Below are 19,727 nucleotides of genomic sequence, written 5' to 3'. Positions count from 1 at the left end.
TTGTTAATAGATTTTCTTTGTTTAATAGAGTCGAGCTTCTAATATTGAAGGAGTCTCAGATTGCTAAAGTGTTCTTTTAATTGTAAAAAAAAAAAACCAATTAATATTTTATGTACTGTAAAATATATTTCATATAATATATAGTTTATATCTTTTAAATAGCGTCTAGTGTACATATATAATCGAGTTGGACAAATTTTCTATATAGTCACAGGCTTTCTAGATTCCGCGATTGATCGCGATTGTTTTCACGTTATAAATTATAGCGTGCCACCTTTATTCTTTTCGCAAACGAAACAGCGGAAAATATCTACTCCCTGAGAGTAGCGATATCGCTGAAAAGAACAAAAAGGGGAGAGATAATTCGCGGGTACCGCGGCGGTAAATCAGTCAAGAAGGACTTTGAAGAGTCGGGAGCACCGCGCTCGTAAAAGGGGTGAACACGGACGATCGTAATTTATACGCGTCGTTACGACCCTCTGCCTCTCTCTCTCTCTCTCTCGCTTTGTTCTCTCTCCCGGCAGGCATCTCGTTTTCTCTAGAGCACGGCCGAGGCAACAGGTGTCGGGTATACGCCGTTGCACAATACCTGCACATTGCACTCGCCAAGAGATACAATGCACCCCGTGGTTCGCGAGTTGGCGAGATGCGGATCGCATTCGCGTAATGGAGATCTTCGAGAGAGCCTAAAGTATCTTTGCCAATCGTTACAGGTTTTTTGCGAATCTCTGTCATGGAATATTTCATGCATGTTAACATGATTACACGGTTCGAATCGATATCATTTAATTGTTAAAAACAGTATAAATCGATCGATTGCACAATATTTTAAATATAATAATAAGAAGAAAGAAAGATATATGCAGATTCGTTAATTAAAGATTAAATAACTGTATCGCTGATATAAAGTTAATGTAAATTTTATAGTCCTCTCCAAGTGTAGCTTCATAATTAAATAAAAGTATATGATAGAAAATCATTTATAAAGATCAATGAAAAATCAATAAAATCAATGAAAAAAATCAATGAAAGATTTAAAAAATATCTGTTAACATATGTATATTTATTAATGTGTTGAGAACTCATCAAATACATGATAAATAGCTAATTGATTATAGGTAAGAATAAAATGTGACCTTCACACGTGCAAAATGATATGCGTCAATGAGTTGCATATTTGCTACTGGGTGAGCTTGATGAGATAATCGTGCATTAATCACATTATTTTAATCGATCCATATCGGCCGATTCAATGTCACGTGTATAGTTCCTCTATTAATTTTGTCTCGATGAATTACTTGACCGCAGCTTTCTTTTCTTGCGTTTAATTTAAATTCCTGGCATTCGCGTTGCTACATTTATTTACGAGCGTGTCGCAAACTTGACCTGAACTGCATTGTTTTTATGTCCTGTCGACGTGACTGACTCAGAAAATTGTACTTTTTTACATTTTTGCTGCAATTTAACGATTCAATGTTGAAATAAATTTCATTTAAAAATATTTAACGATTCAGTATCTTGAAGTAAACTTCATTTAAAAAATGTTTGCACAAAAAGTATTTTTATAATTAATAATTAATAATAAGTATCTTATAATATTACATATAAATTTAAGAACATATATTTTCACAAATATATTAAAAGTATATTAAAGTATTAAGTATATCAAGTATTAAATATATTAAAAGTATATCAAAAAATGAGAGAACAATATGTACCTATGCTTTAAAAATTCTTACAAGTGTAATGCAAGTGAAAATAAGGAACACTGTACAACAAGTTCTGTTTTCGACTAATGTAAGTCTCAAATGGTGAATTTTTGAAGAAAGATCTCGCGAATTTTTAACTCTGAATTTGGCCACTTTTTACTAGTTCATTATTATTCATTTATTATTATATTATTAAATAATACACACACACAAGTTACTTAAAATTTCAAATTTATATGTGGCTTATTTCCATAAAGAAAAAAAGGTTTTATAAAAAAAAAATTTTTTTTTTGCAAATATTGAAAATATTAACAGCACGAGAATACTCACAATCATTATTTCATTTTATGTACATTGTCTTTACTATATAAAAAAAAAATTAATTCAGCTTAAGAAAGAGATGGAGAGAAAGAAAGGAAGCGCTTCCGGCAGCTGGCTTCTTTTTCAGATTATGGTATTCGGTTGTGAGAGCACGTTCTCGCATGATGGCGCGCTATTTCGACCGGCGCCACGACGCGCAGTGGGCCAAACGCTATTATTAGCGGCGACAAGCCAGCAAAAGTAAAGTGATCGATATATTACGCGGCCGTGCGAGAGCGCGGCGATAAAATTTGACGGGCTCGTTATTTTATTCTAAGTGCCAAGAAATGCTCGAGAGAGAATTCGCTGTTTTGCGACAAGGAGAAAATCCGCCCCGAGTGCAGATACAGCCCCGCATTTTTTTTTCTCATAAAAACACAATATTAAAAAATATATATACCTATGTGTATTTTTTTTAGAAATAAATTTTATTTTAGGAAAATCTATTATTAATGATCTTAATAAAGTAATTTCTTGATAATAAAACTTTGAAGAAAGAAAGAAAGACACATGATTTCCGGAATGGAATACATTTTTTTAAAAAATAAAACTGCGAATGAAACAAATCCCTCAATAAAGTAACAGGGAATATTTAATATCTTGAAAACTTGATCTAAAACTGTGGTGAAAAAATTAAGGGAGCTCTTGCAGTATTTCTCGTCGCGTAGTCAGAACAGAACGGGACAATTTTCTCGAAGGACGAGCTGAATCGGAGAATCAAACGATTTCTCGCGTTAAAAGAAATAGATTTATGAGTCGATTAGCATGGTAATACACGATTTATGTACGTAGTTTCCTTGGCGCGCATTTTTGTTCCGCGAGGAACGTGTCGAGGCTGAATTTGCGAATTCTCGCGGAAAATCTAAAGAATTTAATCGGATTGAAAAATTATGCGGCGATCTATATATATATACGAAAAAAATAATAATCCCGAGTGCGGAACATTGATTTCACGATAATCCGATAATATTTCTGTACGGATTATTAATTAGCGAATGAACAATTCGAGCCTCTCTCTCCCACTTTAATTAAGCCTTTGTTTTTAGCCCGATTTTCAGACGTGAATCTGTCGCGGATCTTTGCAATACAAGTCTTTTTTTATTATCCGTTCGGAGCCCAATTATCGTGGAAAACGCTGTGTGTAATTACGATCCAAAGGAACGCCCGTTTTCCCACGACATATATTGGTACAAGAATACTTAAGCCATCACCGACCGGTGTAATTCGATTGTCCATCTCGACCCGTTACTTTGTGTGCGCGTGCGAGTTTCTTGCATAATTATGATAATGCGGCACGTGGTAACGCATAGGGAAAACGCATGCATGATACAATCATTACGCGCAAACTACCGAGAGTTCAGAAAAGCGTAGGAACATATGTTTATACATATAATATCGCGTACAAGCTTTTCTCTCTTTTTTCTTTGTAATAAGATATATTGTAAGATGTTAGAAAAGTGTCAAAAGTTAAAATTTTTATATCGTATCTCGCTATATTAATCATGTGTGCGTGTATATGTTTGTAGCATTACATTAAATATTTAAGTTAAATTGACAAACTGTTCATTTTTTGTCATATTTATTTCGAAGGAAAATCTTTGCAGATTTATTTAAGATGTATATTATAATAAATATAACATCCGCGAGAAGAAAATGTAATAAAAGCAACATTAAAGATTTACACGCGCATGCAATAGTTTTATCTACGTTATTGCATCAGTTTAATATAAACGAATCTGGTCATTTGATATAAAATATCGTGTCTCGCACACAATGAGAGAAAAAGCATCTTTACTCTGTGTTTTATAGCGTTGCAGTTTATATCTATATCCCCGATGATGTGTGCGTTTTCATTGCGACAGCGTTTATTTAGCATTTTAGCATGCACATGGCGAGATCATTAAGAAAAAAGAAAAAAACCCAACAAAACTTAGTCAGCAGATATAAAAAAAGTTACGTCTCGTACGATGAAACCGCTTTTACGATATATATTTTGTAGCATTTCGTTTTATGTTGCGTGCTAGCGATCTCTGCCTACGCTTTCAAGACCGCAGCATTTATCTAATATTGTTTCAGCGTTATCAATCGCAAGATGTATATTTCGTATCTTATCCTCTAAAGGTTAAAAATATTTTTCTTTTAACTCTTTGCATGCTCAATATATATTTTATATATAACAAATATCTTACGATTATATTAAGAGAAACTTGCGTTTTTCAATATTTCATTATCTTATATAAGAATTTTTTAAGACACAAAGAATTTGAGAATCTTCGTTTCTAAACGTCGCTAAATTTTTCGATGCACATTACAGAATAATAATAGCCTACGTGATAACAAAATGTATCGGCACCTATGTTGGAACACCGAAACCACGTAGAGTTATAAAGAACATTATCGCGATATTTCGCGGCGCGGTAAATTATGCATTTTACATTTTCATGCACTACGCAGTAATTCTACCGCAATGTTTCGCACTGATAGCGATACAGAAAGCGCCGCGATTGCATTGGATTAAAGTAGACGTGTGGTAATAGGATCGCGACAGATGTTCAAAAATCGTGTCGGCCAATCCTGTCCGCCTCGATAAAGACCTCTTCTCGTCGAATCGCGGCTATTAAGAAGACATTAAGAAAAAAAAAAGAAAGAAAAAAAAGCACGATAAGTGCATCATAAGGAGTGACGCGCTCTCTGCGCCGATAAAAGTGATCTCATTAAATCCAGCTCCTTCCCGTCCGTATATGTATGTCTCGTGTCTCGATTTTACGTGTTAGACTTTACAATAAGCGTGTAACGTTACTTATAAGATAAGTCAAATACGAAGCTCTTCGCGCAGCGACAAGAAGAGAATCGCCGAGCCGAAAGCTCCGAATCGCTTCGTGCTCGACGATAAAGAAAAATCAGCGCTGGACGGATGGAAGAAAGAGATGTATAGAGAGAGAGAGGGAGATTCGATAAAGACTCGACTGTGTGGCGCACTATGTGGCAGACGCTACAGGGCAATTACAAGGTCAACGGGCCAAGGAAAACGTCGTCCAGATACTCTCGACTCGAGGTCATCGTCTCTCCCGAACACTAGCCGAAGAATTTTTTGATCGCGCGATTCCGACTTTGATCCCGACACGACCCGAAACGTGCGAAAAGCAAGAGACTAATGATCGAGAGAAAGAAAAAAATCTTCTCTTACGATATATAATAAACATTTTTTTCTTATTTTAATCTATTATTTTTTATTTGGAAATTTTGAATTACGTGTTCTTACGAGTATAGCGTAGAGGTGAAAATATTTTCTAATATATTCATTGTCATCTGTGAATAATGTAAAAGTTGCGGAAAAAATATGTTAATGTGTAAATTTTTGCCATGCTATTTTTAGACAGGTCAAAGAAAATGATTTATTTAATTTCGGAATGTAAAATGTGTGTGTATTTTAAGAGATATACTTTTCTATCTTTTAAAAATTGAAGAATTTGACACGGAATAAATGAGTAGGATTTTATCGGTCATAAAGCAGATAGATGGTCAAATATATACAACGTTAAAGTTTGAGAAAACGCGTCAGCAATATATCGAATATAAACCTGAAGAATTTAAATCTGTGCGCATTCTAAAATTAGAAATACAGCACATAGCAGACTGCTGACGATTATTTGTCGCAGAATTAAATTTCAATCAAGCGGGACCTAAGAAAATGAAGAACCTTAATTTGCACGTTTTAGTTAGCCTTTACTTCGTGAGAGTGTGCATTTCATGATCGTTAGTATGCCACAAAAATATGAAAATAATACCATAAAAAAATATCGGGACAGCGTCCCGATTATAGTGCATTCGATTCATGCACCGAATAATTTCGTTCAACAGATATCTCCCCCGTTCGATTATAAATTAAATAAACAATCTTTTATGCGATCGTTTCGCGCAGCAATCGGTTCGATACGGCGCATTAATTCTTCCTGCTAATTAGTTTTAATAAGCATCTAACAGTCGCATTTCTCTAAACCGCGGCCGATTAATGGGACGGGATTAATTAGTCGATCGAGAAGGAAATGATTGGCCAACATTAGCGAAACCGCCGGCCGGTGCTTTCTTAGAGCCGTCGGCAAAGTCAGGAAAAATTCCGTAATAGTGTAATTAACTGCTGGCAATGAGCTACGGTGAACTCGCGCGCGAACGAGGACATTGCACTATCGTTCATTAACTCAGAAACTGTGTGTTTCAAGATTAATATAAAGCTACACCGGAATCGGCCTTCCATGTCACCGTTCGTTTGCAATTAGAAGAGTTAATGAATTAACGAAATGAAATAAAATTAGAAAAATTAAAAAAAAAGTTCCGCTCAGTGTCTTCACACTGGAATTGTAACACCAGTTTTATGAGCTGCTCTTTAATTAATGTTTTCTGATTGTAATTTATTTTTAGTTGCCTTGTATATCGTATCTTTTATTACCATTATATGCCGTTTCTATATATCGATGCATTAATCTCGTAACCGGAGCAAAGTAGGGTAGAGTACATTATAATGACTCTACTATATATGCCCTACTCTATTTAAGTATCTGACTATTCATTAAATTAAATTATTATAATCTGCTTGCCATTATTGGAATCACTATATTAGAGTAAAAGCAGAAAGTAAAGTGGCATGTTAATAAAATAAAATTTATCTCGATTATAATAATCTAATATCGACAGCAATCTCATAAATGTCCCACATTCTTTCGTTTCGAGCCGACTTCTAAGTCGCTGGAGTGGCATTGGTTACTTTAATCCCGAGATATATAGACGATCGATATGTTAATATATATATAATTAAGATGATCGGCTTACCATGAGCTTCTCTCGATCCAGATGAGGCAGATCGCTGCCTTTGATGTCCTTCGACTTGAACACGTCCGCATAGCGGTATAGATTTAGGGCTGACATCCATTCAACTACGTTTAGTGACGTCCACTCACTGACGGGCTGCGAACAGAGAAACGAGACGTAGATTGTAGGTGGACATCGATGGCACGAGAATCAGCGGCGACTATTAATCGAGCCAAGTCCACTTGCGCACACGAAGAGGATCACGCGCACTTACATAGTTGTGTTACTGGCTATCATCCCGGCTAAATTGCGCGAATTGTTAAAAGATAAATCAAAATCAAATGATGCAATCGAAGGTTTTTGGATGAATAGGATAACGCAATCATTTTCTCTAATAAGAATAATAATTACGGTTACACAAATGTGTATATAAGATACCTTATTTCAGAAGTTGATTCAGAATCTTGCAATTTTCCACATTAAATACCTTTGTAATTGTTGCTCATATTGATACTGTGTTAAAATAAAATTTATTTAAAATTATATCGTGAAACATCATTGTTTGTTCCCCCCCCCCCCTTTAGAATAATTATATTATAAAGCAAATATTAAACGCATTAATCTATTTTTGATAATGAATAAAGAATTATCCGAGGAGAGCATCAACACACAGTGAATCGTGTAAAGTCGTCTTTAACGCGCATGATTAATCGATTCTTTGCAAGCGGAAGCAGATAATGAGCCGGAGCGTTCCGCCCGCCAACCAATATACACACGCGCTTATTATCCTCGAGATTTTCAAATGAGGACGTGTGGCAATTTTCCGGCTTCGCCACGATCCGTGGAAACTTGTGTTTTTATTCTTGGCAACCGATGATGTTAATTCCTTTCTAAATCCATGAATCTAGAACCGTTTTATAGAACGATTCATGTAGCAAATTGAAGTAATCGCTAATTGGTCGAATTGAGGAGAGTGAAAGTCGGAATAATTTAGATCTCTTCAGACGTCTAATTTTTACTCGGTAATAAAAAGCAATGGATCAGATTAAGTAGTTTGAATTGTTATTTTTAATATTACGAGCATTGCATTTTAAATAACAGCTAAAATATTATTTACGAGTAATCTGACTTGAATAATACTTTACAATTACGATATGACTTTCAAATAATCTCGTTATTAGCAACATATATTGTCTCGTAATCAAGATAACATCTCGATTCAATTAAAATGTTTTCTGTGTATAAGGAATTTTAGTAAGTTTTACCATTCTTGTAATTACCTCTGCAATAAACGTATCAATTTTTTTCAAATTTAATTGAATCACTTATATTTGCTTTTGTATATGTACTCATACAACATTACGATTTGATTATGATACAAGCTATCTCTATTATGGCGTGCTTCAGAGAACACATCCATAATCATATTTCTCCTCATCATTATACAATCATTTAAGTGGAAACTAAATTGCTTCAATTACAAAATCGTGTTGCGATTTCTTCTGAGTTTTCAAAATTAAATTATTCTCAATCAGAGCTTTCTATAAACATTTCAATATATTAAAAATTTCTTTTATTCTCTATTCATTCGAATTAAGAATAAATTAAAAATAAATAAAAAGATAAATAATCTAGATCAGTCAAATAATTAAAAAATCCCTGTAAATTTTAATCGAATAGAAAATTCAAATACCGTCAATGGTCTTTGTTTAATTATCGATGAACAATAAAGTGTCTCGACGGTAATAAAAGTCAAACACACATACAATATCATTATATACAATTATAACACTATATCGTCGCACTAATCTTCTATGATCGATAATTATGATTTCCATTTAATGATTATTTAATGATTATGTACACGTGCGTAACAATATACCTACACGTGTTTGACACTTATTATTATTATTATTATGTAGACTTGTAAAAAAGTGATAAAAAGAATGAAATGTTTATTATTATTTTTTTCTTCTACGAATGACTCCATTCTCTTTCTAGACAAGCTGCTGTTATTATCCGATGTCGATAGCCGAAGATTACGTAAAAATATTGAGCGCGCGCGCGCATCATCGGGAGGAGCATCGTCTGCCGATTTTCTCGATCCCCAAGATACGCGAGTGTGTGAAGTTGGCACCCCTATGTTATGCTATCATAGTTCTGTTAAGAGTTCTGAGTTATTTAGAACCATAGGAAGAGTTCTTGATAGTTTTTATAAATAGTTCCGGTCATTATGATAATGAAAATTGACTTTGAAAAATGGGGGTGCCAACTTCATGATTTTTTTACACATCGAGTTCCAATAGTTCTGAGCTTAATTTTAAAACTCTTTTGAGTAGATCTATAGTTCCTGATACTTTTTTTAAAGAGTTCTGCAGTTTTTAGATAAAAAAAAAATACTTAAAAAAAATATTAAAAATTGTAGAAAATTTTATTTTAAGATACGATAGTTCTGCGATATTTCTATTATTATTTTATTGATTTCGAAGAGTTCTCTGCAATTAAAAATAATTTATATCCAAAAATGAAAAAATTCTACACTTTAAACGAAATTTCAAAAACCAGTTAAAAATAACACGTATCTTCTTACTCCGTCACCCGATTGCATTGACTCATAAGACTTTTCGTCAACACTCGTCGAGAACTGTCCAGAACTCCAGTCAGAACTAATCGGAACTCTGAAAAAATTTTCGATCTCGAAACTTAGAAAATTTTTAATCACCGTTCAAATATATCTGACATCTTGCAAACCGTTGGTCCGATCGCATTAACCCATAAGACTTTTCGTCAACACTCGTCGAGAACTGTCCAGAACTCCAGTCAGAACTAATCGGAACTCTGAAAAAATTTTCGATCTCGAAATTTTCTAAGTTTCGAGATCGAAAATTTTTTCAGAGTTCCGATTAGTTCTGACTGGAGTTCTGGACAGTTCTCGACGAGTGTTGACGAAAAGTCTTATGGGTTAATGCGATCGGACCAACGGTTTGCAAGATGTCAGATATATTTGAACGGTGATTAAAAATTTTCTAAGTTTCGAGATCGAAAATTTTTTCAGAGTTCCGATTAGTTCTGACTGGAGTTCTGGACAGTTCTCGACGAGTGTTGACGAAAAGTCTTATGGGTTAATGCGATCGGACCAACGGTTTGCAAGATGTCAGATATATTTGAACGGTGATTAAAAATTTTCTAAATTTCGAGATCGAAAATTTTTTCAGAGTTCCGATTAGTTCTGACTGGAGTTCTGGACAGTTCTCGACGAGTGTTGACGAAAAGTCTTATGGGTTAATGCGATCGGACCAACGGTTTGCAAGATGTCAGATATATTTGAACGGTGATTAAAAATTTTCTAAGTTTCGAGATCGAAAATTTTTTCAGAGTTCCGATTAGTTCTGACTGGAGTTCTGAACAGTTCTCGACGAGTGTTGACGAAAAGTCTTATGAGTCAATGCAATCGGGTGACGGAGTAAGAAGATACGTGTTATTTTTAACTGGTTTTTGAAATTTCGTTTAAAGTGTAGAATTTTTTCATTTTTGGATATAAATTATTTTTAATTGCAGAGAACTCTTCGAAATCAATAAAATAATAATAGAAATATCCCAGAACTATCGTATCTTAAAATCAAATTTTAAAACATTAAAAATTTTTTTTTTAAGTATTTTTTTTTTATCTAAAAACTGCAGAACTCTTTAAAAAAAGTATCAGGAACTATAGATCTACTCAAAAGAGTTTTAAAATTAAGCTCAGAACTATTGGAACTCGATGTGTAAAAAAATCGTGAAGTTGGCACCCCCATTTTTCAAAGTCAATTTTCATTATCATAATGACCGGAACTATTTATAAAAACTATCAAGAACTCTTCCTTAGCTTCTAAATAATTCAGAACTCTTAACAGAACTATGATATCGTAACATAGGGGTGCCAACTTCACACACCCAGATACGCGGTGCGTCGAACAAATGGTGCGATTTAACGCACCACACACGACCGGGCAAGTCCGATTAAATAAATCGACGGATTGCGATCGCGGAGGCGCGGCGAGACGCGGATACGATGCGATACGAAGAGAAGAGACGTCTCCGGCTGCCGTTATCGGGCAACGCGGACCCGATAAAGCAGAAGCGTAAAAAAAAGAAAAAAAAAAAAAAAAAAAAAAGGAAAAAGCGCGGAAAAAGGAAAAAAATGTAACTTCCCCAAGTCGTAACCCCGAGTCCGCGATGTCGTGACGACAGCCGCGAGATAAGACCTTCGTCCGTCGTCCTCTCTCGTCCGAATAATTTACGCTGGCCAGCAACGCGTGTACATTTGCGCGTCCGCTCGATCGACACGCTCGGTTAATCCGCGCCGAGATCATTTCTTCCTCGTGTTATATCCCACGGATCGCCGACGCTGCGAATTTTTGCGACCCGATCCGTCATCAGTCTCTATGAGAGAGACGCCTGCTATGGGGAACTTATTTCGCGGAAGTTATCACCTCCGCGATGGATATCCTACCGCAGATAGAATGGCATGCAAATAGGAATGATGTTATTACAGACTTCCTTTTCGAAAAAAAGTTTCATAATAATCAATAATAAAATCATGGCATTCGCGCTATATTTAAAATCGTGCGTGAGATTAAGGAAAAATCGCTACGATCTCAATAATAAGTTTAGACATAGTCGCAAGAAATGATTTCTATCTTTGACTCATTAAACTTGATTGATAATATCTGAAATCCGCGCGAATGTATATGTTCTGTTCTTAATATTGTTTTATATATATTATATTAACCTCTTATTAACTCTCATATGTTGCAATTAAACGTAAACGCACCAGACTAACTTCATTTAATCTGTTCAGTCATCTGTGACACATTTACATACAACATATCGCTCTGTATCGCTGCGAAGAACTTACTTCAGTTTTCTTAAATTACGATGGTTAAAAGATTTAAAAGGCAATTCATCTTGTGCGCTTTTCATGTTTAAATGATTAATTTCATTAAAACTTTCACTTATCGATTTTCATTCGATTTAGTAGAATAATAAGACGCAATTATTTACATTACATGATTTATATAAAAAAATATTATTGAACTTATATATTATTTTGTGTAATTTATATATTTTTATAAGAAATCAATATTATAATATTTTTCAATATCCTTTATTACTTCGCATATATGTCTTGTTATTATTAAATTTCAAATTTTATCAATTTTGTTCTACTATTGCGCTAATAACAAATAATTTTGATTTTAGCTCATAAGAATAATTTTAGCTTGAACAAATTAGAATGATTTTCTTCACTGTATTTGTATCTTTCGTAAAAAAAAAACAACGTCCGGATTTTTTGCTTTTTTTTCGCCTCAATTTTATGACGAGCGCCGTCGAATTTAGATTACTCCATCGAGCCTTGGGCAAGTCTCGCCCTGATAACGCCACTCGCACGTTTATGTAAAATTCGCGACTAGATACGCGCCTCAGGATAGACTTTCGTAGCCGACAAATAGCGGCAATACTATATGGAAATCGCATACCTGGACAGATTCAGGCGATTCAAAATTGGAATTTTAATGCTCGGCCGATTGTTTGAACCACCAATTGCTTAAATAAATAAAAAAAAAATACTTCAAAATTTCATGAAAATAATATATTTAAATAACTGTTTAAAGAAAGATTAAAGAGAATGATTAAAGAAATTTTATTGTTAGTATTCATCGCGCAAATAAAGACGAAAACAACTCTCAAAAAAATATAAAATTTTTTTATGATAAAAATATTTCGTATTTTGTGCAATATCAATTCTACGTGCATTATAGTGCATACAAATTTCCTGCATTTGCTAATGCCTCAATCACTATAAAAAATATAATAAAAAATAAATCTTTATTACACAACATATACCAGAAATATTATTTTCCTTTGATCTCGAAATTTTTGCGCGTGATTGTCTCGATATAGTTTAAAAACTTTTTGTTGCGATGCCTGGAGTTTTAACGTTGAATATTGTAATTTTGCCTTGAGCATTCTACGAGATTTCTGTACCCTTTTGTTTCGCCAAACTGTGATAGTGCATGCGCAAAAGATAATTCGATCATGTCAAATTCCTGTGTAGAAACGATGAGTTGCAAGACAAGTCGATTTACGTAAAAAATATAAAAAATATACTGGATACACAAAAAAAAAAAAAAAAAAAAAAAATCTGCTAAAATATAATATAGATTTCTTACGCTGAAAACTTTTACATCATTTTTAAAATCTGCATATTTAAAGGCGTGAAAAAATATGTTTCGAGCAACACGATCCAGATCGCAACGACATTCGCTCTACTGATTGACAAAAAAAAATTACATCCCGAAGGACACAATACTTAACGATAAAGACCTCGTATGCACACGTCGTTCGTAATGTAACGAGAAGGCATTGAGCGTTTACTGACCTTGTCCTTGTCGTGAACCTGGCCGGGTACCGCGTGACCCTTGGTAGTCCATTGGCACAGGTGCTGGCCGCTGTAGTCCGAACACAGAATGTGGAAGCACGCATGGCACTCTGCGGGACATAGAGAACCGCACATGCAGCAGCATAGACTATTACTACTACAATTATCATCGCGCACCGTTCGTCTGAACCCTTCGTACGGGACAGCCGCGCTCTTGCCGCCCTTATTCGCGCGATCGCCGACCGAGTTCGCGTCGACGGCCTCCGCCACGGCGGTGCCGCACCAACACATGTACCGATGAAAGGACACCAGCCTCGCGCACACCAACTTGGGGAAACCGAGCTCGCCCTCGACGTCCTCCGCCGACGCCGGCGTCGTCGTCGTCGTACGCGATTGCAACTGCAACTGCTGTTGCTGCAGAGATTGTTCCTCGAGCTGCGCCGCTCCTTCTCGATGCTGCCTCGTCATCTGGTTACTGTTACCGGCAGTGTACCACCTGGGCGACACGTAAGTCGCCGTCGATCTCGACGTCGTCGTACGCGACGTGACATCGTACAGCTGACCGACGTTGACGTGGTCGCCGCTATTGCCGTAAGTCGCCAGGATCGACGACCCGGTAGCCGATCCTATGGCTAGACTCTGCATCTGCCGTTGCAGTTGCACGCTCGCGGAACCGTTCAATGTCGACGATGACTGCGACGATGAGGAAGCGGTGGACGACGGCGCCGCGGCGCCGTGGCTCACCGACGTTGTCGCCGTCGCGGCGCCCTTACGCAGCATGTAGTTGTCGGAATCGACGGCCAATAGTCGCGACATCGCCGTAGACTTAGCCTTGTTGTCGTCGTTCGTTCCTGGACTGATCTTGGGCGAGCCCTTCGGCTCCAGCCAGGTGGATATCGTCGTAATTTGTTTATCTTGCTCGTCGACCGTCGTCGCGCTCGTACTCGTCGTCGCCGTCGCCGTCGTCGTCGTCGTTATCGTCGTCGTCGACATCGGTCCGGGAGCGAACAACTCCTGGACCCTGGCCTGGTGATGCACCTGCGTCGCGGCGGCGGTGGCGGCCGCAACGGATGCGCTCGTCACACGTTTCATCGTCACCGTAGCCGATCATCAAGCGGATATTCGCGGCGAGAAGGCTAAGTTTTCCTCAACGATGTCGACGTTGTCGCGACTGACGCGTTGCTACTTGACCCAGGCGACCAGGAGTCCTGCTCCTTCCGCGGGCTACCCAGGTCCCCTGACATTTTTTTCTTTCAAGCTGTCTCGAGATTCTCCGTTCAGTTCGGTTACGCACTCTGATCGATTGCGACACTTGAAAACGTTGGAAACACTTTTGGATATTCAGCATACGTTTTAATATGATTAAATGTAATGTTCTTATTTAAATGTAATTCACGTACAATGTTCAAATATATCTTATTTTTTCTCTCTTTCTAGAAATGTTTTTGAGTCTATTACGTTTATTAATTATTGAACTGATTTCATGCTGTCTGTAATCCAAAGTTAATAACTAATTCTGGCATCAATTGTAGAATACGATTTGACGGCATAAAATTCTTCTTATCATAAGTTTCCTGATAAGTTATTTCTGATCTTAGGTATTCTAAAGACCTGAGTATCTTCACTTTTGTTGGCAAAAATTCATACTTTTACTAAATCTTCTGGACTTTGTGTCATCGAACACTTCATTATCTTCGTTTCGCCGTTAATTCTTCGCACGACGATCCGAGACAGAATTCTTCAAGGCCGTTGCAAGTATGGCATATATTTATCCGGCCGATTGATATCGGAGCGGTATCTTTCTCTCATCGATCGAGATTTCGATTCTTCAAGGATCCTTCAACGTGGTTGACGTCTGGCAGTCTGATTTTCGCTGTTATCGCACAGATTTCGTAGTTATTATGAGCAGAGGTAACGTGCGGATAAAATGATAGATGAAAAGAGGGGAACGGGAAGAGAAAGAGAGACAGATAGAACGAGTTACAGCAAGGAGAAGAACGAGTAAGAGAGACAAAGATACAAAAAAAAAAAAGGAGAGAAAGAGAGAGAGAGATAGACAGCCGCTCCCGTGGGTGTGACCTCGTGTAAATTCGTTTTCCATAAATCTCACTCCTACCACTCTCTCGTGGTCGCGCGCTCAGCGCGCTCTCACACACGACCTTTGTATAAACGCCGAGACTCGCCGAGCCGAACGAAACCGGTTTTGTCAAGCAACGACACCGAGCGATTTTCAAGCGTAGCGCCGCGCGAGTGCGAGCGTAGAGACGATGATCTTCGTGGCTTATCGAGAGCGCGTTCGGGAGTAAATTCCGGATGATGTCGGAGGAGAAGAGCGCGATCGTCCAAGGATTATTCTGGGAATCGTCCTGGACGAATCAATCGAAACAGCAGCGCCGGATTATTCTCGTAGCGATTAATAATGGTGGATCAAGACTCCATGGAGACTCCGAAGCGAATCTCTTCGATCTCTTCAAACGTCGTTCGTCACCGTCTATTTCACCAAGATCCAGGACTTTTGGTTATCTTCTCAGAGAGCCATCGAACAGTGTGCACACGTGGAAATCGACGAGTCTCATGCTCGTTTCTCGTTAAAAAAAAAAAGAAAGATCGGCGCACCGGGTAGTGTTGAGACGACCGGATCAAACGGCGGAACGAACGTGCACGATGTGCGCAAACGTGAAAATTACTCGCGGATAATTGAAATCATCGCGGACACTAATAAGCGTTGAAGCAGCCAGCTCCCGTGTTCGCCGAGTCAGCGGCTCAACTCAACTCGAGATGGCGAGCTCCGCTTATCGCCCGGGTTCGCGCTGATCAGCAAGTAGATCCTCTCCTCGCTTCGTCCCTCGCCGTCCTTGTCGCCTCGTCGCGTTGTCTGCCGAACGGAGCGAGTGAAACGTGGGTCGCCTCTAATGTCCCCCGATGTGACGATGCCCGAGTTAATGTCGGTCGCGATTCAGCTCGATCACGTAGCGCCGGATGGACCATCAAGGACATTCGCTCCTGTTCCCTTTCTTCCTTTTGGCTTCCTCTCCTGTCTTCTCCGCGCTGTCGATCGCGATTAAATCCACGTAGCACCGGATCGCTAACCAAGGATTCGTGTTCTCCCTCGTGGCTTTCTTCGGGTACTTCGGTATATATATATATATATATATATATATATATATATATATATTTCGTTTCTTCTTTATTCTCTTCACTTTCTCCCTGGTTCTCTCTCTCTTTCTTCAATTTCTTTCGGTCCTTCAAGTACCAGCACGATTCGTAACACATGTAGCACCGGATGTAATATCAAATTTTCGATCGAGAGGATATGGTGGTTCTCTTCGCTAGATATTTGCTGATCACTTCTTCATGTTCCTTTCCTTTCTTCCTTCTTTCTTTCTTTCTTTCTTCCTTCCTCCTGCGACTCGTTCTCGCACGGTCGACCGCTTTGCTCGCCGGATCGCACCGTTCGTCCTTATCACGTCCACCAGAAAGCCGCGACTGCCAACCGTTGCGCTCGTTCACGAACGCTAGTGTCTCGTTGGATCACCGCCACCGTCGTCCCGATGCTTTACCGACCGCGAGTCAACGGCGAAGTTGGAGTCGGAGTCCGTGTGTACCAGGTTCGTTCGTTCGTTCTTGCTCTGTCTTTCTCTCTTTCTGGCTTCTCTCCTCTCTCTCCCTCTCTGTTTCTCTATCTCTCTCGGCCGGCAAGGTAGACCTTGGTTGGCGGACGATCCTATTACCTCCTCTTCTCTCTGTCGACGAATCGTGGTTGTTTCCACCCGGTAAAGCCGTCCACGTAGGTATCCTCTCGACGTCGGCGCCGCGACGTCCACCTCCTGATCCCCCTTCACGAGGATATTCTATTATCTCTTTCTTTTTCCTTTCTCTTTCTCTCCTCGCACTTGGTGTGCTAGGAACTCTACGAAACCAAGTTAGCTGCTCTTCCAAGTGCCCTGTCTGCTTTCCCTCGGTTCTCCTCTCGCAGCGGAATCATCATGTAGATCGTGAAGAGAGAGAAGAGTCGGTCGGTCGATCGGTCCTGGTTCTCGTCCGTCCTCGTTCGCAGGCACCCAGGCCGAAAACTCGCCGGTGTGTCTGTCTCTTTGCAATCGCGAAGGCGGCGCACGCACTCTCGCACAAATACATGCACATAGAAAAAGAGAGAGAGGAAGAGAAGGAGAGAGAATGAGAAAGAGAGAGAAACACGTATACATGTACGGACGGCACGGACGGACAACACGCACCTCTCGCACGCACGCACGCACGCACGCACGCACGCACGCACGCACGCACGTACGCACGCACGCAGTTCTTCTTCGGTATGGAAAAGTCCACAGAGCACTGCACTTTTTACAATCGACGGTCTACCTGCACCACGCGTACACACCTGCACACGTAGCTGGCACACACGTCAGTCGCCGCACATAGGTATACAACACCTATCTATCCTGGCCTATATCTCTGTCTCTGTTTCACTCCGCGTCTCTCCCACACTCGATCTTTCTCTTTTTATCTCTCTCTCTCTTCCACCATCCCCTTCCACCGTCTCTCTCTCTCTCTCACTCTTTTTGTCTCTTCTCGCTCTTTCTTCCTGGATCGCTCGTTGCCACTCTCTCGTTCTCTTGTGGGATCGTCTATGTGTTGGCCGTGTACAGCCGGTCGGTCTCTACATGTCGAGTGTTGCCCGTGGGCCAAGATCCTCCTTCTCTCTTTTTCTCTCCTCGGTATCTCTTCCTCTCTCTTTTTTTTTCTCTCTCTCTCTCTGCGCTTCGTCTGGTTTACTCTCCTACTCCGACTGTCTTTATCTTTCGCGGCGGTGTATAGCGAGCGGATCGTACGCTTTGGGCTTTCACTCGGACTGATCCACCGACGACGATTATGGGACCAGGCACGGTCTTTCTCTCTCTACTCCCGATTCTACTTGCTGATATAGCTGAGAACGCGCAGCCACCATCCAAAGATCGTCGTTCAGAGTGAGAGCGGTCTTCGAGCACCACCATTCGCCGTTGGATTACTCTTCTCCTGAATTCTCCTGGCTGACTCCACCTCGATCCGACTGGACGGACAGACGTTCGCTCGTTTCCGGTTTCTTTGTCACTGATTCTCGCCGGCCTGACGACGACACCGTCTCGTTTACGTGGACGGCTTCTTCTTCCTGGTCGCGTAGGAGAATACCACACTGCCGGCGAAGCGCACAGCTGACCGGCCGGTCTGCCAAGCTCGGTCAATAGCCATAGCCAGTCGTGAGCTGCTGCAGAGGGTAGCTCGTGGCTCGGCGCAACCGCACCTCGGCCATCTCCGATACTTGTCGGCTCTTCCCGTGGCCTTTACGACAGCAGACTCGTATTAGGATGACGTTGGTGCCCCGAGCCGTACCTTACGGCCCGATCGAATCGCTGGAATGGAAATTTCCTGTCGAACATTCCTAGGCGACGAGCGGATCGACTGAGCTCAACTACCGTGAATACGCTTGGAAATTATCCGCTTCGAAATCTATGATAACTTCTGGGAGCTTCCGTAGTCCTTCCTAGTTTCGGATCATCGTGATCTTTTAAATAATTCCGGTATTAGGAATCAGTGGATTGACTTCGTGACGATAACAATTGCATGGATGACACAAATTTGCTTGATTCAGCTTTTAGTTTATCGAAAAGTCCCTGGTACTCTGTGTTTCCGACTGAATATCTTGAAGACGAAGAATCAATCGATTAATCCTTGAAATAATGAAAATGAGATGGATGAAAATAATCTATTCGATGAAACTGTTTGGTCGTTATAGTTTTTTGAGACACTAAGAACCTCTTTTCTTATTTGTTGACAGCGACGATTTCAAAACCGCGGTTTTTCAAAGCCACAATAATCTTTTTTACCGTATCCGGTTAAACCACAGTAACAAGTTAGTAAAATCGATGCTGGAATGTTGAAAATAAGATGCTTGATTATGCGAACGCGTTGTGCTTGAGATGCATGCACAGTCGTGCTTTAAACGGAACTTCGCTGTGAATTTGCTGACATGATTCGAAGGTCTTTATCTCTGTGGCCAAAGATACTGTGAGCCGAAGATACTGAAACAGTTTCGAGGTCGAATTTGTCTTGTCGCACAGATTCAGCCGGGATGTCAATAAAGGGAATAAGTTGATGTGTTTCGATTTCTTTGTCTTTACGCTCAGTTTTTCGGGAAGACGATACCTCCCTTTTTGACAGAAGATTTTTGTAAAGAAGAGGAAAGAAATTAACGCTGTTCTCCAAATTCCTCGACGATAACTATTTTCGATATTTAGATCTTCAATGATGAGGTTTAAAATATTCGGCATTCTCCTTATATTTTTTTATCATAATTGTTCATCTATTTTCGAAATTGGAATTAATTGTTTTGTTCTTCATGATGTATAAGATTAATCTCTTCATTGTGTGTGTGATGACTTATTAATATACGACAT

General features: G+C 39.3%; 1 protein-coding gene and 1 long non-coding RNA gene across 2 annotated transcripts in view; one reads left to right on the top strand and one right to left on the bottom strand.

The window, feature by feature from the left end:
• Positions 1-18,509, bottom strand: part of Pi3k21b (phosphatidylinositol 3-kinase regulatory subunit alpha) — a 38,161-nt gene extending 19,652 nt beyond the window's left edge. The window contains exons 1-2 of the mRNA XM_083055677.1: positions 13,297-18,509; positions 6,897-7,031 (exon numbers count right to left, since the gene is read on the bottom strand). Coding sequence (XP_082911803.1) covers positions 6,897-7,031; positions 13,297-14,388 — 1,227 coding nt within the window. The 5' untranslated portion in view covers positions 14,389-18,509. The remainder of the gene's footprint in view (positions 1-6,896; positions 7,032-13,296) is intronic.
• The window catches only part of LOC145932736 (uncharacterized), a 122,403-nt gene that overhangs the window by 88,980 nt on the left and 13,696 nt on the right, over positions 1-19,727 (top strand). The gene's annotated exons all lie outside the window — the stretch shown is intronic.

This window comes from Prenolepis imparis, unplaced genomic scaffold (assembly GCF_030444845.1).
Source record: "Prenolepis imparis isolate NDT839.2.m4 unplaced genomic scaffold, iyPreImpa1.0 SCAF_1, whole genome shotgun sequence".
Classification (NCBI taxonomy): Eukaryota; Metazoa; Arthropoda; class Insecta; order Hymenoptera; family Formicidae; genus Prenolepis; species Prenolepis imparis.
Note: the sequence above shows the minus strand (reverse complement) of the source record. Positions and strands in the feature narration are given on the sequence as shown.